Below are 22,952 nucleotides of genomic sequence, written 5' to 3' on the forward strand. Positions count from 1 at the left end.
CTTTCATTTAACTTGTATGAAAAGATTTCTCAGAAATTCTCTTCTCTTCTTCATACTTTTCCTACATCTGCAATCTCACTCTCATTCTTCCATACCAAAGAGGCAAAAGGAATACGAGAAGGAAAGAAACTGTGATGGATTCGGAGAAGATGATTCCACTCGAAGGGCGGAGAGACGACCCACTCCGATACGGAATCCACGGCGTGAAGAGTGATATTATTGAACCTCACCCGCTTGAATCTGCCTATCGCTCTGTAAATTTTATTTGTTGAACTTTCTTTAATATCTGTTCTGTTTTTTCTTAATTATTGTTATTGTTTTTAAATTTTGCTTGTTTGGTGAATAGTCGAAGGTGAGGCAAGAAGAAATGAAGAAGAAAATTTTGATGAATACTTACGGAGCGGCGTTTCCAATTAAGATGGAGCTCGATCGACAGATTCTCTCGAAGTTTCTCTCACTCTGGCTCTTTATTTTTGGTTAATTTGATTATTTTACCTCATTTTCTTTGCTATTGGTGTGCGGAACTGTAGAAGCAAGGGTTTTTTGTGGTTGTGAAATGGGGCTTACTTTGAACTTTTGGATGTACTCATGTGCCTGTGTTCAATCGCATGGGTTTGCTTTTTGACTTTTTGATTATGTGAAACTTTCAGCTCGTTAAAATGCATTTGGAATGGTAGATATAATGTAAAATCCTGCTATGAGTGCGTGTTAGGGCGCCAAAGAAAAATGTTGACTTATGTTTTTGTACATTATTAGGTAATCATTCTTTCCTGATGGCTACTTTACGCCATAAATACGATCTAGAAGAAATGGGGCATCCAAGTAGATATGTTAGTTGATTTTCTTGTATACTGAGTTTTAGGCTCCTAGTTTTGTTGGTTCTGTCACATTTTAGTTTGTCTTCAGGCATTCTGAATCAAGATCATATACTGTATCATAATTGGTTAGTTTGTGAATGGATCAAGGAGCTGAAGTTACATATTAAATTTTAACCTATGCACATAATGATGTTATTTTCAACTGTCTGCCAGCTGCATATATTGCTTGATAGCTAAACAGCACTTTATAAAAGAATCTCTCAGCACATTCTCTGAATTGATATTCTTATATTTCTTTGGCTCTTTTGTTGACTACAGATTTCAAAGACCTCCTGGAGTTATACCCTCTTCATTTGTGGGTTTAGAGGCCATGAATGGAACTTTGGAAAGTTTTGGTTTTGGAGACTACCTCAATGGTAACGAAATACTGTTAAATGCAAAATTCTTCCTTTTAGCTCTTTGACAGGTTTTATGCAGAGTACATAATTGTTAGCAAAATGACATGAGACTGGATGATAGGGGCTTGTTGGTGTCAGATTATAGTATAATCATTTAGTGTCATTAGGCATCTGAAATAACATATTCTAACTTACCTTTTTACTGCATTTAAATTTCGCCGGCTGAACACAAAGGAAACCTGTCGTCCTTTGGTTGGAGTTTTAACTCAAAGCAAGTATGAGAACTAATTAATTGATCTGTAGAATTTATGTCCTAGGTGTAGATATAATGTAAAATCTTGTGATGATCGCATATTGTAATTACCTTGTTTGGACATTTGGATTTTAGTGAATGAACACAAAGGAAAACAGTCTTCACGTTTCGGTTTTTAAGTAAAAGCAAGTAAGAGAAATAATTATTAATGTCTATCTGCTTATATATTCTTCTTGTTCCTTCTAAGTATTTATATAGAATCTGTCCTAGGTGTATCAGAAAACATTCTTTGACCTTAGCATATATAATAAAATAAAGTAAGATTAATACCTTAAGGGAAGTATGACAGCTTTAGCTTTCAATGTTTTTGTTTTCCTTTTCCCCTGGTGCTAATTCCAACCAGAGCATCTACTTTGTTAAACAAATGGTCTAGAAAGTTTCTGTAATACAAATATCCAGAAGGTTGTTTCACTATTAGAGAAGCAAGAAACGCGTCTGTTATGTTGTACCTAATCTCTTTGTTGCACCTAATCCATGGAAAACTTCACTACTCATACATGAAGTCAAACTCCCTCATCTTTCCACTTGTCACCCAACCATAAATTATTATCTTTCTTCTCTTCTAAATAAATGTCTGCTTTTGCATGAATGCTGAACTGTGGAAGGTCATAAAATTCTGCCATCACTTTGTTGGATGTTGACCTAAAAAGAGCCAGAATAGGTTTATCATCCTATTTCCCATGCCATATATGAGTTACTCTTTCTTTTATGCATTTTCTGTTCATAACTAGCTAGAGTGGATTGTTGTACTGATATCTGCTAGTTTTTCTATCTAGCTTCCTGTGTTTGTACATAAATGCTATTTTGTATTTTAGTGGGAATTGTAATTAAAAAGGCAATTTTCATGATACTGTTATTCGAGATTGGTGAATATTGTGGTTCAATGCTTTGGACACGCTAGAAAAGTGACTGATGAATGGTTTTCTTGTCTTCCCTGATGTTTAGTCTTTTACTTACATGTATATTAAATATGGTTTCAGATCCTAGGGAGTCTGAATCATTTCGTCCAGTAGACATGCATCATGGCATGGAAGTGCGTCTTGGCCTTTCAAAAGGACCACCACAACCCAGTTTCATGTGAAGCATTCAGCAACCAGCAGCCCGACTTCAAGTATATTGTTGGTTGAGCGTCTTTTCTGTAATACAACCAATGTGATCTGTATTCGACATATTTGGCTAATCAAAGAACACCAATCCCTCATAGTTGATTGGATGTTGTTCAACTTTGTTTCTTGCATTATCACGCTCAAATTTAATGCGTCATCTCCTAGGGCGATATCCTCTGTTGGTTGATGGATGGTAGGAACTCTGATCGGTTGCGGTCAGCATCATCTAACCAATCCAATCAGTTGGGGTGTGTTGAGCAAATGATTGAAGTCCAAGTATAAATAATTTATGATACCAGTTTGAATAACTTTTTATCATTATAAATCTTGATTGAGTTGTGATCTACCTTGAATTATGTGGCATGTTTAGTTCTTTAACCAGGTAATTTCTTAAATTTCTTGAATAGAATACCAGGTATTTCGTAATTCGTATGGGCGGTATAGATATAGATTTTCTGGCAAGAAAGTAACAATTAAAAGGGCAAAGAAATGAAACAAAAAAGACAGTAATGTCCCGTTCAGTCAGCCCACAACACCAGTATACCCACCTTAATTTCCCCTCTGAACCCTAGATTCCCCCATCTCCAATAAAAACAACCCCAGAATAAAGGAATCATTAAAGAAAAAGAAAAAGGAAAACAATAACAGAAACAGAAAAACCCAATCCCAATCCCCAAACCCTTCTCCCCAACACCGAATATGGACTCTCGCCGCGTTCCCCGCACTGTCAGCGACCCCAAGGTCCGGCAGGTCGGCTTCTTTGCTCCGGCGGCCCCACTCGACCGCTCTGAATCGGGTCCACCCGCCCCGACATCCTCTTCCCCTCCCGTATCCGACGTCTCCCCATCTGGCAACTCCTTGTCACCCGTCATGATCCCCCCGCCTCGCCACCTCTCCACCGACCTCTCCCGCCATTTCCCCCTGGGGCCGCCTATCTCCCCCCTCCGTGTCGCCCGTGCTGCTGATACTTCGATTCCTGTGGGCAGTTACAATCCGTCTGAGTTTTTAACTCCTACTGCTACCACGGAGTTTTCGGAGGACCCGCTCTCTCCTAGGTGGGGTCGTAGAGGTAGTTCTGGTAAATTCGCTACGTCGTTGCCAGCTGGCGGGTTTAATATGGCGTTGGCTAAGCAGAAGAATGCTGTTAACTTGCCCCCGGGTAGATTTTATTGATCTTGGTTTTTTTGGTGATATATTATTTTCTACGATTTTGGGTTTCAGTGTTTTGGGTGTGTTTTCGGATTTATGGAATTGTGGAAACAGATGGAGGGTCAAATGTGGAAGTGCAGAAGGAGCAAAGAGCAGTGACTGGGAAGCCATTAAAGGAGAAGACAACGAAAGCAGAAAGGAGGGCACTTCAAGAGGCACAGAGAGCTGCAAAGGCTGCTGCTAAAGGTGAATATTTTTTTCTGGCCGATGATTTCCAGATGATATTTCCATCCATTGCTGCGTCAGAGAGTAGAATAGCGAACTATATGTATGGTATTGCTTCATTAATGATTAGAATCATCAAAGAATACTTAAATCTTCATATACTAAATTGCTCTTATGCTATAGCTATGATGAGGAAGCCACTTTCTTCCGGTGATAAAATGCTTCTAAGCCATGCCATGAATCTTAGTTCTGTCTGCATGCAGCCACTTTGACTTATCTTCTCGTTAAATGGATCAATAATTCAATGAATCCTGCATTTTTGCGTCTCTACTATACTTTTTTGAAATATACTTAGATTGGAAAGTTGCATCTTTCTAGGTGAAGGAAGTAAGACTGGTGCTTCTGGTGTCAACACTGCAAATTCCAACACAGGGAAGCCTGTAAAAGCTGTTTCACAAAAGAAAGACAGCTCGTCGGTTGCAGCTTCTGAGAAAAAAGGTGGTGATCGTCAGCCAGATAAAGATAGGAAGAAAGACGTACCTCATCCACGGATGCAGTTTGATGATGCAAACAGAGTTGAGAAGGCAAAGAAGCGATCTGTTGTAAAACAAACTGAAGCCAAGAACAGAGTTGAACTCTTTAGGCATCTCCCTCAGTATGAACATGGAACACAGCTTCCTGAACTGGAATCAAAATTCTTCCAACTTGATACTGTTCATCCTGCAGTTTACAAGGTAAATTGATGGGCTCTACCCTTTTCCTTCCGCCCGTGGCTTGCTGACATATTAATCAATCTTTATTATCTTTTATTGTTAAATTTACTGGGAAACATACTTTGCTTTCTCTGGAACTGATTAAAGACAATTTAATCTTCATTCTGGATTTCATGTGTCAGGTTGGACTGAGATATCTAGCTGGGGATATATCTGGTGGCAATGCCCGCTGCATTGCAATGCTTCAAGCATTCCAAGAATCAATCAAGGATTACTCCACACCACCAGAGAAGTCCCTTATTAGGGACTTGACAACAAAAATCAACGGTTATGTGTCTTTTCTGATTGAATGTAGACCCCTTTCAATCAGCATGGGAAATGCAATTAGGTTTCTTAAAACTCGAATTGCTCAATTGCCTTTGAATCTGTCTGAGTCAGAGGCAAAAGTCCATCTTATCTCTGATATTGATCGTTTTATAAGCGAGAAGATAATTCTAGCAGATAAGGTAATTGTAAAGCATGCCGTAACCAAAATTAGGGATGGTGATGTTCTTCTGACATATGCATCATCATCTGCTGTTGAAATGATGTTATTGCATGCTCATGAGCTTGGTAAACATTTCCGAGTGGTGATAGTGGATTCGCGTCCAAAGCTTGAAGGCCAAAAGTTGCTTCGTAGGCTTGTGGGGAAGGGTATTCATTGTACATACACTCATATAAATGCTGTTTCTTATATAATGCATGAAGTCTCTAGAGTATTTTTGGGCGCGTCGTCAGTGCTGTCTAATGGAACGGTTTACTCAAGGGTTGGCACTGCATGTGTTGCGATGGTTGCCCATCAGTTTCATGTTCCAGTCTTGATATGTTGTGAAGCGTACAAGTTTCACGAAAGGGTCCAACTTGATTCAATTTGCTCTAATGAACTTGGTATGTTGAACAGTTTATTACCAAATCAGGTTGCATCCAAAAGAGTGGCAACATATCAAGCTCCTAATTTTTGCAATTGGTCTAACATATCATTGCAGGTGATCCTGATGTAATATCAAAGGTTTCTGGTAGAAAGGAAATAAATACTTTGGATGGATGGGCCAATAGCGAGAATCTACAGCTCTTGAACCTGATGTAAGCCTGATTCTGATGTTGACTTGTCAATTTTAAGATAATTCTATTGATTGGTTGTATGGCTTACTCTTGATTATTATTTTACCAGGTATGATGCAACACCTTCAGATTATGTATCAATGATTATAACTGACTATGGCATGGTAAGTTGGACGAGGGTCATTCATTACATTAATGATTGCTACCAGACCATATCATTTTGGTAGAAAATGCATGCATATGAGTCAGTTGTTTTTAGAAGTGTTAGATTTTTCACTGTGGTATTGATTAATTAACCTGAGAGTTGCTATATTGTGAATTTGAAGATGGTTAAAAACTGGAAGTGATGTTGATCTGCATGAGGATGGTTCTTTTGTCGACTCCAGATCTCAAAATTTCTCTCCCGTTTAATTGGGTTAAAACATGTTGTCTCTCTCCTTTCCAAACTGGGCAGCCTAATTACTTAGGTTTATGGTTCTGTTGTCATTTTTGTTCCTGTTTTATACTTCACACGAGATTTATTCACTTTGTTTTAATGTTTCATGTGATGTGTTCAGATTCCACCTACCAGTGTTCCTGTTATCGTCCGAGAATATCGCAGAGAGCACTTGTGGATATAGAGATGTGCGATAAAATCATTCTATAAGTCCTTGCTTATAGATGAAAAATCAATTTTCTTATTGAATTCTCATTGTACACCCTTTTTGGAATGATCTTTTTTGTCTCAAAATGCACTAATTTCTGTTTTTCGGCCTGACCCAACTCTGTGAAGAGTGCGAATATTCCGCCTCTCCAGGCAGTTTTGGTAATGTATGATGTGATGAGCTCTTCTCAATATCCTAGCGGATAGTGAAATGATTGTAATTTTGTATCCAGAAACGCTAATAATTAGAGGTTGTTTCTTTGGAATTATTGGTTGTTCCGGATAGTGCTCGCTCCATTTCTGTTTAAGTCCTTATAAATGAAATGAGTAAATTAAAGAAGTCATCTTCTCAGTTTTCTTAATGGTGTGTTTTTCATCTGTGAGTTCTTTCATTGGTTCTATATCAACCGCCAGAATGTCCTTTTCTCCAGTGATTCATTCACGTGCCCGAAAGTACTAATTGACTTTGATGGAAAACAAACCTCAGAAGAACAAATAACTCTATCTAGTTTCTTTACATTTATTTTCAAACAGCATACTGACGAATGATAGAGATGGAAAAACACCAGGTCAATGTTTCCACTTTCGGCAATTGCATAAATTCTTAACAAAATGTGTTCCGATTGTATCGAGCAACAATTACGGTAACTATATTTGAAGCTTCCTAAAACCTCCATTAGATGCAATAAAATCAATAAATCAGTTCATAAATCCCAAAGGCAGACCAAAATTAAAAAATTGTTGTATCCAGATGAAAAGAAGAAAAATTGCCGACTCAATGGCAAATAATGCTTGGCCATTTGCATTTCTTTGATGCTATAAAATAGAAAATATTCATCATTTTCTGTCTTTTTAATCCTATTCCCTCCAAATCCCAACTCTCAGAAACAAACTGCAGGAACTTTGAGAAATCTTGATTCCGGTTCCAATTGACTTTCAGGACACTATTCAGCTATTCCTCTTGGAACATCTCCTTTTCCATACACGGGTGAAACAACCCCAAGAATCACGAAACCAGCCAAAACAACAATCAAGATCCCCAACGAATTCACCAGCAACGCCTCCATTGAGTAACGAGATATTACTTTATTTGTTTGGAGAAATGTTGCCTTCTCTAGAAAACCAGTAGTGCAGGTGGCTACAGCTAGAGCATAAATGTAAATGCCAACAAACACATGCCACGGCAACAGGCTTGCTCGACTATTTCTTGATCCACCAGGATACCAAAAGGTCACAAATCCAGCAGCCCACTACACAAAAAAGTTACTATATAAATTAATTGATGAGATCAGAAAATTGCTACATCGCTGTGCAAACGAGAACTTTGCAAATTAAGCTATTATAATTTCAACTCATCATAATTCTGAAATGATTACCTGAAGTCCAAACAAGAAAAGACAGGCTACGCCCAGCCATGAGTGGAGACTATAGAAGTTATCAATTCCTTTGTCAATGTGAAACTTCCACGCAGCCCATAGTCCGATGATGCTCAAACAGAAAGCCAGGAATTGCAGGGAAAGGTGAACTAATTTTTTGAAGCTTTTTGTTCCTGACACGCTCTTGTATGCTAGCATTGCTGCAAAAATCTATGCCAAGAATTAAAACATATTTCCAAGAGTTCTTGGTAAACAGGGACACATTAGTAGTCTAAAAGGACAGCAAGTCCACACACAGACAGATATATACACCCTCTTACATAAGAGCAGGTCCAAGGAAAATAAAACAAGTGAAAAGTCCAGATCCATATCCAACAAAATGCAAGGAGACCAAGAAAGGAGGCAGGTACACACTCAAAAGTAAAGAAGTGAGAAAATGCAAATATCTTACATTTGTTCTTTATCAGTGACAGATCCTGTATGAATAAACAGAATCTTCATGCACAAAAATCATGCTACAGCAGACCAGAGAATTTCCGAAGGCAAATATGTCAAAAATAAGATTGGAATGGTACTCCATCTACACTGAATTTGAGACATTTTTAACCATGGATGCCACTTAAGCAAATCTAATGGCCCTTCGTCAAAGACACGAACAAATAATTACGTTTCAAGAGCAGACAATCAGCAAAAGTACCTTCTAGAAAGCCAATAGCTAACTGCATAAGTTATCCAAGAAAAGAACACTAACTGCATACAAATACATGAGGTCACAACATAATCACATGCATCACACTTTACATTGACTTGCACATGCACTTCACCAAGAAATTATCATTTTTCAGGAGAAAACAGCATACACTATGAATATGTGTACAAGTTCTCTTGATTCTACAAACAACTTTCAACGGCAGCAAGACAATCCAGCAGATGGTGCTGTAATTTTCTTAGTCTAGCGCTGTTAGTGAATTTATTACAAAACTAGGAAAACTTTTAACTCGAATAAATAAATAAAAGAAAGGACCCTTCCACAACGCAATTAAACACAGCTAATTCATAATAGATCACACAATAGACAACGAATTACAAACCGAAATGCATCCATTAGATGGCTCAACAGACTCTTGTTTATTCAAATTTTATTATTCAGAAGAAGATAGGTAAGACCCAAGTATTAAAGACTGGTTTAATGGTGTTTTCCATTCTGTTCGTACCTTCGCCATTCAGGACGACAAGGCCAACCACCATTAGTACAGGATGAACCTGAGAACAAACAAAAATAATTTATTCCATTCGAGACAGCATTTAGGAAACAGAACACAATTTCAATTTGATCTCCATTCAAAAATCCCCAAATAAACCAGCGAAATTTTGAACTCCACATAAGAAAGAATTTAAAGAAGAAAAAGAGGAACTGTACGTTAAAAATGAGATCTTTATTCTCTGATATTAGAGCCAATCCGCCCCTGTAATGCACGGTCCATACTAAAACCAGTACGGCGACAACAATTCCGATTACTCTCACCACCGGAAAGATCGGGAACCGCACCCGCGGTACCGCCATTTGAAGATTCTAGGAAAAGAAAGACAATCTATTCGGTCAACAAAGAATTCGAATCCTGGAGAGATTGGGCACGAGGGGTTTTGCACCAGTATTCAGATCTCCGCCAAGAGAAAGAAAGAAGAAAAACAGACTACTGCGCTGATGGCCAAAGCTGACGGGCTGAGCTCTGAGGATTAGTTGACTTTTGACTTCCAAGGGAAGGGTTGTTTGGCAACTCCGTAAATAAGAAGGAAAAGCTAGCAAAAATTTGACCCGCAGACAAAGAAACTTGTATCTTTTTAATTAAATCAGCATTGGTCTCAAATTAATCAGAAATCAACGTCCATTAATCTCAAAAGTTGGTAATTACCATGTCATTAGTAATTAAACAAAAATGTGATATTAGCCTACAAAAAGAGACCAATTAATATATTTTCTTTGGAAAAAAGCATACTCCAAGAATAGAGTGGGCCCCCAAATAACAAATAAAAACAAAAGACTAATGCAAGAATTCTAGCTTTTATATTATATTCTTGAAAAAAAAAGAAGAATAAATTAAAGGGCTTATCTTCAAGTCAGGTCATTAAAGCCAGTTGCCCCATTCCCAAAGCTTCCCAAACAGCCCACATACACCGTGGCATTACAATTCAGTATATTCCCTTACTATATCCGTTTTATTACATAATGCCCTCAGATTTCTCGGTTTTTACAGGGTGACCGTCCCAGAACTGAGCCTATCGGTTCAAGGGTAATTTCGTCCTACTATATGTACGCTGCCAAGCCACCCACGTTCTTCACAGAAAGGCGGCCCTGGTAAATGTCGGGAATACCCTGAGCAACGGCTAAGAAAGGAGGTGCGGGGATGGGCAGGAAGGTGATTTCGGATGGGAGAATTGCTGTCGGGGGGCATAAAATAGGAGGGGGAAATTAGAAGAACGTGAGTGATCCGCGCGCACCACGAAAGGTGGCTGTGGGTGTGGGGGAAAAAAGGCAGGAGAGAGAAAGAAAGGTAGAGAGAGAAAGTTGGTTTCCAGACGTTACCGGATTTAACAACATCCTATTCGCCGGAATTTGGGAACTCTGTTCGCGTCCGCCTCAGGGTTCCCTGGAATTTAGGGTTTCGCTTGACATCTCACTACTCAAACTCCCTGCTCCATTCAGTGAAATCTTTTGTTTTTGATCAAGTTGGGGTTTGCGATCTGCAAAACCGCTGTAGAATGTTTACGCCGCAGAAGCTTTGGTCTCTGGCGCCGAGGAGCGCAACGGGACAAAAGAATGGGTCTCTTCCTGGACCAGGTTCGGCCACTAACCAGATAAGCCCGACGAATGGTGAGGTATTAGCAAAAGGCAAAGCTGTGACTTTTCTCGAGGGCGATGGGGTTATGGACCAGGAGTCGTTGACTGAGAGGGCTTCGAAGCTCGAGAACGAGGTCAGCAACTGTTTATGTTTCGGCGCTTAATTATTTTATCTTCTTCTTCTTCCTATCCATCTTCTTTTTAACTCTCTGTTTTAATTGTGTTCTTTTCTTGTCTAGCCATTTGTTTGGTTTTCTAGACTTGGTATATAGCATCGTAGTATCAGATCAATAGCATATTTCAGAAAATTCACTTACGTTCTCCTTTTAGTTGCGTAATTGGGAATGTTATCACCAAATAAATCCTGTGAATTTTAGTGGAGAACTTTCAGGAAGTTTACATCTTGACAACTTTTAGACTCCTCGAGCTTTTTAATAAAATAGCAAAAATTGGTGATGAGCGGGGCTTCTATCAGTGAAACTACTAAAGTAGAATGGAAGTAAAACAAAGGTACATTCTGCGGTTACTTTTCCGTTTATGCTGTTGATTTTTCCTTTTATTCCCTAAGTTTAAAGTAAATGGTTATCAGAGGATCCAGTGAAAATATAACCTCTTCATTGATAACTTATTTGAAAGTTGGAACTACCGCATCATGATGAATAGCTTCACTACTCCAATGAGCAGTCAACATGTCGGACTTGTCTTTCCCACCAACTTTGGACCTTCCTACATATTTGTTGTAACGTTGTTTGTTGCTCAACTGGAACCTTTTGGCAGTTTGAGTTCAGCAACTTCTTCTGTAACTCAGGTTGTTCCTTTCATGACAGTTTTGAGGTGCTTACTAGTGTTAATTGTCTTCAGCCTCGTTCAGTCTCTAAATCCTCCAAAGTTACAAGCAATTTGAACTGTTAGCGGTTTTTTCTTTCTGTGTAACTCTTCTAAATCTTGTGATTTCATGCAGCTCTTTGAGTATCAGTACAATATGGGCCTTCTTTTGATTGAGAAAAAGGAGTGGGCAGTGAAGTATGAAGAACTAAGGCAAGCTTTAGCTGAGACGACTGATACTCTAAAAAGAGATCAAACAGCTCATTCAAGTGCATTGTCCGAGGTGGAGAAGCGGGAAGAGAATTTAAAGAAAGCACTAGGTGTTGAAAGGCAGTGTGTGCTCGATGTAAGATGTGCCTTCCAAATTATTTTACTAGACATGCTTTCGCTTTCATTTTGAGCGTAGGCACCTGAATTTTCTTATAACTTAAATTGTTAATTGACTCTGTCAAAGAGGATGGTATTACCACTAGGTTGCTATTTTGTAGAAGGTCTACATAAAAGTTGCAAGAAAGGTTCTATACAAATGCATGTGTGTTTTTGTCATTTAACATATTACATACTATGTAAAATCCTATTTTACATGCAGATGAATCAGCTGGGGATGTGCTAAAGGTGAATGTAGGAAATGGGTCTGGTGATGTCTTGTTTCTATTGTTTTGTGAAATTCAGACTACATATACTGAAAATACATGGTCCAGCATTTTTCTAAAGAATTTCTTATCCGTTCATGAGTGATACCAAAGAAAGTAGTGATTTTAATAAGCTGGAACCATCTCCAATTAGATCCAACTACTCATAGCTAAGTAAGTTCTGATCTTATGGTTTGCCGCAGCTTGAGAAGGCTTTACGTGAGATGCGCTCAGAATATGCTGCAATTAAGTTCAATGCTGATTCCAAACTAGCTGAGGCTAATGCATTAGTCACCAGTGTCGAAGAGAAATCATTGGAGGTTGAAGCAAAATTCCATGCAGCTGATGCCAAACTTGCTGAGGTGAGCAGGAAGAGCTCAGAAATCGAGAGGAAATTGCATGAGTTGGAAGCTCAAGAAAATGCGCTTCGGCGAGAACGGTCTTTCTTCACCACAGAGTATGTTTGAGGCTCTTATTTCTTAAAGTTATATTCCTTTCTTGCTTTGTTAATTGCTCTCTGGATTTACCCTAGTATATAATTGTAGTCTGACATGAAAGTCTTGTATTCTCAGGCGTGAAGCACATGATACTGCTCTATCTAAACAAAGGGAAGACGTGCGAGAGTGGGAACGAAAATTACAGGAAGCAGAGGAGAGGCTCGCTGATAGTAGAAGATTGCTGAACCAAAGAGAGGAAAGGGCGAATGAGAATGACAAGGTTTTGAAGGAAAAACAGAATGACCTTGAAGAACTAAGAAAGAAGATTGAGATTTCTAATTCAACTTTGAAGAACAAAGAAGATGATATAAGCAGCAGATTAGCAAGCATAGCTCTTAAGGAGAAGGCAAGTTCATATCTTACTTCTATTCACTCAATAATTTTGGTGCTGATATTCTGGTTTGCTTTCCTTAACTATTGATGAATTTGAAGCAGGAAGCTGATGATGTTAAGAAGAGACTAGAGGAGAAAGAGAAACAATTGCTGGAATTGGAAGAAAAGTTGAACACTAGAGAAAAAGTGAGTACTTCTTCATTTGATTCATTAGGTTTCAAAGACATGTTGATTACTAAGTCTAGCTTTTTCTTGAGTTTTAAGGTCCATGTTTGTCAGTGTCTTTGGCATATGTTCTGTTGTCCAGTTGCTAACAGCTATATGATTTACCTTTACGGAGAATATTTGTTGACATCAATTCTTATTCATTCTCTCTTGTGGCTCTGATTGCTTTCCAATTACTTTGCTTTGTGACATGCAGTTGGAGATTCAGAAACTGGTGGATGAGCATAAGAGCATCCTGACTGAAAAGCAGAAGGAGTTCGAGTTGGAGATGGAGCAGAAGAGAAAGGAGCATGATGACCAGTTGAAAAACAAACTGGTTGAAGTGGAGAAAAAGGAAGCTGAAATTGCACATGTGGAAGAGAAATTGAAGAAACGAGAACAGGCAATTGAAAAGAAATCGGAGAAAGTGAGGGAGAAAGAGCTGGATTTTGATTCCAAATTAAAAGATTTCAGGGGAAGAGAGAAGTCTCTTAAAGTGGAAGAGAAAAACTTGGAGAAAGAGAGAAAACAAATGCTTGCTGAAAAGGAAGACCTACTTAGAGTCAAAGATGAGCTTGAGAATCTGAAGGTCGACTCTGAGAAACTGCAGCTGAGATTAAATGAGGAGAGAGAACAGCTAAAAGTAACTGAAGAAGAACGAACTGAACTTGCTCGCCTGCAATCTGAACTGAAACAGGAGATAGATAAATACAGATTCCAAAGCGAGGAACTTATGAAGGAAGCAGATGATTTGAAGGAAGCAAAGGAGAAATTTGAGAAAGAATGGGAAGAGCTGGATGATAAAAGATCTGAGATAAAGAAAGAAGAAGAGGACGTTCTTGAACAGAAAAGATCTTTGGAAAAACTAAGACATTCTGAAGAGGAGAGGCTACGCAATGAGAAGCTGGAAATACAACAGTATGTACAGCGGGAACTGGAAGCTCTTAAATTGGCAAAAGATTCTTTTGCTGCCAGCATGGATCATGAAAAGTCAATTTTGGCTGAAAAATCCCAAAGTGAGAAAAGTCAACTGACTCATGATTTTGAAATGCGGAAACAAGAACTTGAGACTGAAATGCGGAGGAAGCAGGAAGAGATAGAGACTCATTTGCATGAGAAGGAAAAGACGTTTGAGCAAGAGAAGGAAATGGAACTTAACAATATTAATTACTTGAGGGAAGTAGCCAGAAGAGAAATGGAAGAGATGAAGTTGGAAAGATTTCGGATAGAGAAAGAAAAACTGGAAATTTTACAGAACAAGAAGCATGTAGAGGCACAGCAGCATGAGATGAAAAAAGATATTGAGGAACTTGTTGGCTTGAGCCAGAAGTTGAAAGATCAAAGGGAACAGTTCATTAAGGAAAGAGAACGCTTCATTGCATTTGCTGAGAAACAGAAGAACTGCGACACTTGTGGAGAGACTATTCGTGAGTTTGTGCTGTCTGATCTTCATCCCTTAACTGAACTGGAAAACCTTGAGGCCCCTCCACTGCCAAGGGTAGCAGAGAATTATCTGAAGGAGGTAGCTGAGGGCACTGTCGAGAGGTTTGGTGCTGAATCATCCCCTGGTCTGGTTAATTCAGGATCTCCTAGTGCTGGTGGAACCATTTCTTGGCTCCGGAAGTGTACCTCCAAGATTTTTAAGTTCTCACCAGGAAAGAAACTAGAACTTGATTATGCGCCGGATCCTATGGGTATTTCAGCACTTTCTGATAAGCAAGTTGTGCGTTCACCAAAAACATTGCCAAGTGGTGAAAAAGAGCCAGAAGCGTCTTTGCAAGTAGTAAATGATTCTTTTGATTTCCAAATAGTTGAATCTGATAGTGCCATTAGGGAGGTTGAGGCTGGTCAAGCACTATCAGTTGATCAAGATCCACTGAGTGTCCCAGAAAATTCTCAAAATTCCAAACTGAAGGCACAACGCCGACCTGGCAAGGGAGGTAGGCCTGGGGCAAATAGAGCACGATCCGTGAAGGCTGCAGTTGATGGTTCTAAAACTAATGGTAATGTGGAGAATTCTGTTTACACAAATGACGATAGCCAAGCAGAATCAGATCTTGTTGGAACTCCAAAGAATATAAGAAAGCGAAATCGTACAGCAAGTAACAGTCAAACTGAAGGTCATTCGGACAGCATCAAGGATGGTGATCGCCCGAGGAGGCGACAGAGAGTTGTTGCAGCTGAACCAAGCCTTGGTCAGAAACGGTACAATCTCCGCCAACCCAAAAAGTAAGTCACAACTTTTCCCATTCTGTATTATGACTTTTCATAAGTTTAAGACTGAAGTCATATGCTTTTAAGGTTCATTCTGCAGCCAACTATGACTTCAACCAATCATGTCTTTCACCCCTTAGAACCAATGTGGTTATAACTAAACATAGTATGTAGATTTGTCTGCTACCAAATCAAAACACTGTCATTATACTTGGAGTTATATTTTTTGGCTCTGGGTGAACAGCATAGTTATGGACCACAGCTGTGTAGGAACAATTTTATCCTGCTTTGCTTGGATTTCCTTGAATTCAAGTCAGTGACATAATTTAGTTGGTGTGAGGTTACATCCCCATATGTGTATTGAGATTTGTGCTAGTCAATAACTTAGAATCTGAGCTAATCGATGCAAGAGGTCCTACTTTTTCTGAACCTGTTAGTAGCTAATATTTTGGTCATCTTTTTGCTTTATTGCCTTTGTCTTTCAACGGAAATGTCCATCCATGAGATATTCACAAAGTTAACATTTTTCCTTCGCAGATCAGTGGGAACAGTGGCTAATGGATCCTTACCTCGAGTAGGGAGGGGCAAGGAAAAAGAACCCAACCAACTGGCTGGTGCTGAAGCTAACCAATCAGAGAATGTTGAAATTGGTGGAGCTTCAAGGGAAGAAGTTAATGAACCCGGAGCAGCAGCTGCACTTCCTAGAAGATTTAGGGATGGAGATGGTGATGAGCCTGTAAGAAGCAATTGGGCTGCTAGTGAGTTTTCTGCAGACAGTCCTGTAAGTGCTGAGTTTGCATCATCAAGGATTCAGCTTAGGTTGCATATTTATGGAGAACACCTAATTCTTTTTGGAATTTGATTTTGATGCTGTGAAACTGTGAGGTCTTTGCACCTCCTAACCATTTTTGTTGTATGTACAGTTCAAAATTGCAGGAGACGCCCATGGTGGGCGTGTTGACACAACAAATACTTCTGTGGATGATGTGGTGGGAAGTGAGGTGAATGGAATGGCAGAAGGAGCCAGGGACTATAGTCACGAAGAGTTCAAAAGTGAGAGCCTTGGGGGAGAAGATGACAATAACGATGGGGATGATGATGAGGTTGATCATCCTGGTGAGGTTTCTATCGGGAAGAAGCTCTGGACTTTCCTCACCACATAAACTGACCAACTACATCGTCTTAATTGTATTGACTTTTTAGCATATGCCAATTTGATTTGCAGTTTCAACTTGTGTGTATTAGTTTGCAAATATCACCTATGAAAAAGAAATCAATTCAGGCTGGAGCAGTTAATAGCACCCCCTTCTTCTCCCACTCGTTATTTGGGGTTTGTTAGTGTACAATTTCTGCATAGATAAATTGTAGCATTCTTGGACAGTGCACCTACTGACACTGGACTCACATTTTCCTTTTCTTTCTTCCTGTTTTGTGTATTAGAGCTTTGTTTATGCCATGCTTGCTACTGTTCCCAGTGAATCAGGTTTTATTGTGGTAATAATGTGCTTAAGATCTTAGGTTCTGTTCCCAACGTGAATTTGTGAACTTATCAGGCAAATCGAGTTCGCCGATCAACATTGCAGTACTGCTGATTGCGATGTTGTACAAAATATTGCAATTTCATGTCTAATCTGATTATTGAAGGTGAAATTCTTAATGGGCATGGTAAGAAATATCTACTGGTTCTGAAACTCATTAAAATCCCGGTTGAAGCCCCTTTCTAATATGACACGAGGTTTTGATGGGTGGTGGTTCCCTGTAGTCTTTATCGTATTCTCATCTGTTCTTGCTCCTTGGACATTATTCATAAACATATGCCCTAAGAGATTTTTGTGAAAAGAAGAGTTCAAAAAATACATTTAAACTTAACATCAGTATTGAAGTGTACAGTTGGGGTTAACATGTATGGCGTGTCGTCAAAAAGTACAGCTAAGTTTAACTAATGTCATCAACATTGAAGTGTAGAGTGACAGTTAACAAGTATGGTGCGTTTACCACGAGACAATTCGGAGACTTTCGCAGCTCTCATATAACAAGTCCCAAGATGCCAAATGTACAATGTACAATTCGGAGAATGCATGTCTTTCGCAGCTCTCATATAACAAGTCCCAAGATGCCAAATGTACAATGTACCCGCAGCCAGAATTGCTTAGACATCTTCACATGAACAGCTGTGCTCAAAATTACACCAACGAGAAATATACCTCGTAGCTATCTGCAGATGCTCTCTCATCCCAACAGCCATCCGCAGTTCAAAATGCGAGGAATCTTCCCTTTTTATGCTTTCTGACTCCTCGGATGAAGGATTATGCTGTCCCTTACTTATGATTTGTGATAGAACCGAATACAAAGGACAGCTGTCACTATCCAGCCACTAACCAAATACGTTCAAGAAGTTTTATGGACGCAGTCTTATCTGGGAGATGAATATGGGAAAGTACCATAATGACCATAGTTTGAAGAACCATAACGATCCTGTACTAGAGGGCTTTTTCTACCTCTGTCTGAGAAGGATCTGCCAATACTAGGGCTCCAAGGTATCGATTGACTCGTTTGTGGACTTTGGGAGTGGTGACTAGAGTCATAATCACCATGTCTACGGAAATGATTTGATAGAGAAGGGCTAGTTCCAGGTTCACAGCCAGGAGGGCCATCATCTTCCATTTCCCCAAACCACCTTTTCTCAGTGTAATAGTGTCCTCTGCTGAGATTTTCTGATGAGTGATTATTCCTTTGCTCGGTATAGTAGTGTCCTCTGAGATGTTCAGATGAGTGATTATCTCTGTGGTGGGGGTGCTCGCTAGATGGATTAACAGTTGAAGAGACTGGCGCCCAGAGTCTTTCATCAGCATTTTCTGGGATTGGAGCATTTATCCCTGGAAATTCAACAGTCATTTTCCTAGGTGGCTCCATGTAGCTATCAAGAATTTCCCCTTCTTCACCTTCTTCATGATTTGTCTCATCACCAAAAATTGTAATCCCTGAAGGCTGATCCTCAACATCTGGATCTACAAAATTAGAAGTGAAAACCTTAATGAGCAAAAGAAGCAGAAATTGGATGAATGTCAAATGCATAAAGATGTAACAGAGTACAAGGACAAGTGCATTCTCAGCATGGTTCCATATTTACCTAAATAGCCAGGTGGATACCCGATTTCCCGCATTCTGTTAAGCCATGGAGGTGGATCAAGCTCCTATAAAACAAAATTGAGAATGTAAATGCAGAAGATAATCTCACAGATTCAACAGCAACTTGAGTATTCAACCAACAATCTACTTAACAATAGCTCAGGCTGACATACCACTAATAATGAAGAACACCTTTTTCCACTTAGAACAAGAGTTTATCTTACCCCAAGGCCCAAAAGTTTTCGTGTTTCAGCACCAAGCACACCCGGTGTCAGGCCATCATATTTTCCTCCTCGAGAACTTTGATAATACCGAGTCGAATTACGAGAGTTAACATGTTGATTTCGTCTGGATTTGTGCTGTTTCCGAGCACTATTGACAGCAACATTATCACGTGGCTTAGGGCAATCTTTCAGTGCATGGCTGTATGAACCACAGTTAAAACAACGGGAGGTCTCCAGTTTCTCCACTCCTCTGCAGAACCAATGAAGATATCAGATTGGGATCATGCGATGATTTTATAGAACTCTTAGTAAATAATTGGACAATGTTATGCCTTTGTTTCTTCAACTAATCCATAAATCTCATAATGACTGACCAGTCAGTGAGTATAATTCCAGTCCACCTATGATTCACAAACTGCAAACCGTTTATAAGAAACTGATTCGGTATATAACTTTATGCTAGCTGTGGGTTTCTATGTCTTCTTGTAAGGCCGTGTACCATACACAAACTGTATGTACCAAGTCAACATGCGTCATTTTCATATCACACACACCCCCACAAGAGAGACAGAACTTGAAAGTTCCACATCAGGTGAAAGTAATCACACCACTTGGCATATTTAACAGTGTTACTCGAACAGATAAAGGTAAGACAAACAAAGGTCAGAAGAAAAGATGGAAGGACTGCCAGAAAAAAAAATCTTTTCAGGGTCATACAGCGAAAGAAGGGATTTTCAACCTAAGTCATTTAACACACACCAACCAACTCTAAAATCGACTAAAATAAGCATACCCGTCCAAACCGCTGGAACCATCAACTGAAGTCAAAGCTGAAGAATATCCACGATCATAGAGAGGAACAGAAGTGCCATCCAATGGTATGAACTCCTTACTTGACTGTATCTTTGTTTGGTTATCCACCCAAAAGGTCTACATGCAATTTATAAATAAAAACAAATATAAAAAATCATTTCTTGATGATTAAAGTAGGATGCAAAGGTATTCATGAACCCAACAAACATCAGAATAATACGAGAATATAACATATGTTCTTTCTGACGAAGTATCTCATTTTTGGATTGCAAAGGAGACATAAAGCAATATTAAAACGGTGTATTAAAAAAAACTATTTTGGATATAGCAACTGATGTTAGCAAAATTTGATAAATGATGCATATATATTCATCAACCCAATGCTTGATAATTGGGTCTGAAAAAAGACTGAGCAAGCCAATTTCTCAATTTTCTCCTTGATACTCAGAAATTAGAATGTACTAATGCTACGCAGTTTCTGCTAATTCTTTTACAGGGGAAAAAGTTGCCGAGTCTTTTTTCCAAGGTTGCTTAAGTATATGGAATGTAAAGTTAGGCTTCTATTAGGCAGTAGTTACTTTTTCCAAATAGCTGAAATACATGGAGTACTGACAAAGGTCAAGTCAAGTCATCTCGATTAAACCTCAAAAGTATAGCAGGAAGAGAATCATACTACTGCAGAAGGCTTATCCAAGCCAACACGGAGAGCTGGGAAGTAAGTCTCTTCTCCAGATTCCAGCACTAAATTCGAATCCTGGGTATGATATAATTGCACATCAGCTAAACCATTGTAAGTTATAGCAAAGATTAGAAGCATTGGCCTATACCAACTATACTATGCAGAAATATAAGTGAACAATATTGAAAGAACAAGCTTACATCAGATGTTGAGCAGCTTTGTGAATGCCACCGAGACCACTGCTGTAATAGCTCTTCGAGCTTTTGTTTACTTTCTCTGAGAATGATACAGAAGTTTATGAGATTGTGTTACCATTCTAAGCAAAATGACTGATAGAAGTAATATACCTGGGCAAAGAGTTATAGATTACATGCACTGAAGGTTGCTGCTCATCAAGTGCTATTCGGGGTCTCTTAACACCAGATAAAGCTGGAAGGTTAAGTTATGGAAAGTATCGAACCAGGATATTGGTGATTAGGTGAATCACAGAAAGAGGAGAAAAACATGAAAAATAACAAATACAAAATGAACTCTCAAACTCCTACCGAGACTGAACTCCATGTATGACATAGACGTAATCAAACAAAGCTCGGAAAAGGATACAACCAGCAGTACCTATCTCCCTTTTACCTAAAGAGGTTTCATCATTCTTATGATTGCTCAAACTGATTTCACTTTTAACAGCTGGAGATCCATTTTCAACATGCACAGAGCTGACAGATATATTTTCTACTACAGCAACTGATTCTGTAAATTCAAAGCCAACCGGCAGCACACGGGTGCTGTTTCCTGCATCTTTTTTGCAGTCGGTCATTGTCGAAGCTCCAATATTTTCATGTACACCACCCAGCATGGTTCCAGTGGCATCCCCATTAATCTCATCCAGTGCCTCAGAATTTAGAGGTGGAGAATCAGATTTAATGGCTTCACAACCAGATTCATATTGATCATCATTCTCACTTCCATGTTCAGAATTACTGGAAGCGGGAAGTTTGGTTAAATCCTCAGTCTCCATAGCATGGGTTATCTCCTCTGGGTAAGTTGAAACTGCATCAATAGGCACATATTTCAGATCTGAACAAAAGTTATCTATTCAAGGGCGTCTTAAAATAAACACAAAAACTTTAATACTCAGATTTTCAGAGACAGATGATTGCAGAATTGTTGATGACATACAGATGGAGCTAAGACATTTCAGCCACCAGATAAAGTTAACATTCAAACAATCTCAATGTAAAGGATGTGAACTAGACAAGTCAAAATCTCTTGCCATTCGGCAACGTGCTGATTTCTAATATCTTCTACACGGTCTTTTGAATCCTCAAATGGGAACCATTCAGAAGTCATTTACAGATGCACACAACTCTCACTCAAAGAAATGCAAGAAACGATTGTTCTCATGTACCATTCACAGCCTGAAACAATGACAAAAATCAGGAAATTCAAATAATACAAATGTAACAAGGCTAAAGGTGGCATTTTCCTGCATGGAATAAGAAATTTAAATACAAAAGTAGATGGGGTATGAAATTCATGTTTAACACAAGACTATTGTTTCAACTACAATGCTAAAAACTTGAATGTCAACAAACAGAATTAATTTACTTTGAAAGAAATACGCCAGTCACCGAAAAAGAATTGCCTTTGACAGCGAAGAATGGGAGACCCAGTTAAGTCACACGACCAAAATATTAAAACACCCAATCCTATAGAATCCCGAAACCCTAAAGGCCGTAACTTCATAGTTTGGAGATTGTAGAAACCCATAGAAGCCCAGTCTTTCAACAAAGCAAAAAATGGCCTTCCGAATGTAAAAACCAAAAAAGAACTAAATAAACCCAAAAAAGGAAAAAAAAAAAAAAGAGAGAGAAGAAGAAGAAGAATTAACTCAAATCAATAACAGGGCTTTCCTTAACTCGATTGTTTCGTATTACTCAGTCTCACGTAAAATCAGGGGAGGGAAAAAGAAGAAGAAGTAAACTCCGAATTAGGGTTTCCAATTACCCGTCAATTAGGAATTACTGAATGCAGCGGCAACTGAGAATCTGAGAGAGACTTCAGCAATGAGCAAAGCAAAGCCGCCAGCCCACTGAGCTCAGCTGAGGCGCCGAGATTTGAAATTAAAGACGACAAAGAAATCCGTATCTCTGCAAGTCTGTGTATATGTGCGAGAGAGAGGGGGAGAGGAGAGAGGGAGATAGATACTCGAGTCGAGATTCGGGAAGGTCGCGGCCGCCTTTCTTTTATTTTGGATTTTAATAATTAATTGAGAGGTACCCAAAAGTCTTAGGACCAATCAATCATTCATTCATAATCAATTATACAATAAATTTCATTAACAAAATATATTAAACTAATGTAACTTTTCTGTAATTAGAACACACTTCTTGGAATCTAGCACAACTCCCCTCACGAGGATAATTATTTTAAAATACTTATTATTGATTTATTTACATAAAATAATATTTCTTTTATTAAATTACATTTGAATAAGTCAATAATATATAAATTTTTATTCAACTTTTTTGCTAATATTTGACTAAGGAAACGATTTTTTTGTTAGATGGAAACAGATATTAAGACTATTAAATTTAATTTTTCAAATCATAATAAATTTATTTGTAATTATATCAAATTTTAAAATCCTGTGTAATTATCTCAAAATAGAAACTAAGTATTACTATCAAATTAATACATAGATTACCCCAACAAAAATCCAAA

General features: G+C 38.7%; 5 protein-coding genes across 8 annotated transcripts; 3 read left to right on the top strand and 2 right to left on the bottom strand.

The window, feature by feature from the left end:
• LOC105177739 (cyclin-B1-2) lies at positions 1–2,766 on the top strand. The gene is made up of 4 exons (XM_011100983.2): positions 1–254; positions 347–447; positions 1,137–1,234; positions 2,510–2,766. The coding sequence occupies exons 1-4, from the start codon at positions 135–137 to the stop codon at positions 2,608–2,610; spliced, it is 420 nt and encodes a 139-aa protein (XP_011099285.1). The 5' UTR covers positions 1–134; the 3' UTR covers positions 2,611–2,766.
• Positions 3,068–6,491, top strand: LOC105177741 (probable translation initiation factor eIF-2B subunit delta). Of its 2 annotated transcripts, none has more exons than XM_011100984.2 (7): positions 3,068–3,794; positions 3,899–4,030; positions 4,388–4,743; positions 4,905–5,649; positions 5,748–5,844; positions 5,933–5,987; positions 6,381–6,491. In XM_011100984.2, the coding sequence occupies exons 1-7, from the start codon at positions 3,335–3,337 to the stop codon at positions 6,441–6,443; spliced, it is 1,908 nt and encodes a 635-aa protein (XP_011099286.1). In that variant the 5' UTR covers positions 3,068–3,334; the 3' UTR covers positions 6,444–6,491. The 2 variants fall into 2 exon arrangements, with proteins under 2 accessions (XP_011099286.1, XP_011099287.1); XM_011100985.2 differs by lacking the exon at positions 6,381–6,491 and adding an exon at positions 6,150–6,361.
• Positions 7,106–9,654, bottom strand: LOC105177742 (probable transmembrane ascorbate ferrireductase 2). Its single transcript, XM_011100986.2, has 4 exons — positions 9,263–9,654; positions 9,057–9,105; positions 7,843–8,042; positions 7,106–7,716 (listed from the first exon to the last, which is right to left on the bottom strand). The coding sequence occupies exons 1-4, from the start codon at positions 9,404–9,406 to the stop codon at positions 7,411–7,413; spliced, it is 699 nt and encodes a 232-aa protein (XP_011099288.1). The 5' UTR covers positions 9,407–9,654; the 3' UTR covers positions 7,106–7,410.
• LOC105177743 (protein CROWDED NUCLEI 1) lies at positions 10,259–16,865 on the top strand. Of its 3 annotated transcripts, none has more exons than XM_020699201.1 (8): positions 10,259–10,815; positions 11,643–11,852; positions 12,342–12,595; positions 12,711–12,981; positions 13,071–13,154; positions 13,390–15,401; positions 15,924–16,205; positions 16,310–16,434. In XM_020699201.1, exons 1-8 carry the CDS (start codon positions 10,603–10,605, stop codon positions 16,389–16,391), a joined length of 3,408 nt encoding a protein of 1,135 aa, XP_020554860.1. In that variant the 5' UTR covers positions 10,259–10,602; the 3' UTR covers positions 16,392–16,434. The 3 variants fall into 3 exon arrangements, with proteins under 3 accessions (XP_020554860.1, XP_020554861.1, XP_011099290.1); XM_011100988.2 differs by having other exon boundaries at positions 10,275–10,815; positions 15,924–16,167; positions 16,310–16,865; XM_020699202.1 differs by lacking the exon at positions 16,310–16,434 and having other exon boundaries at positions 13,390–15,405; positions 15,924–15,968.
• LOC105177744 (zinc finger CCHC domain-containing protein 8) lies at positions 17,376–22,466 on the bottom strand. Its single transcript, XM_011100989.2, has 9 exons — positions 22,236–22,466; positions 20,835–21,278; positions 20,579–20,660; positions 20,432–20,507; positions 20,226–20,306; positions 19,533–19,669; positions 18,740–18,989; positions 18,517–18,580; positions 17,376–18,394 (listed from the first exon to the last, which is right to left on the bottom strand). Exons 2-9 carry the CDS (start codon positions 21,244–21,246, stop codon positions 17,799–17,801), a joined length of 1,698 nt encoding a protein of 565 aa, XP_011099291.1. The 5' UTR covers positions 21,247–21,278; positions 22,236–22,466; the 3' UTR covers positions 17,376–17,798.

The sequence above is a fragment of the Sesamum indicum genome, linkage group LG15 (genome assembly GCF_000512975.1).
Source record: "Sesamum indicum cultivar Zhongzhi No. 13 linkage group LG15, S_indicum_v1.0, whole genome shotgun sequence".
Taxonomy (NCBI): Eukaryota; Viridiplantae; Streptophyta; class Magnoliopsida; order Lamiales; family Pedaliaceae; genus Sesamum; species Sesamum indicum.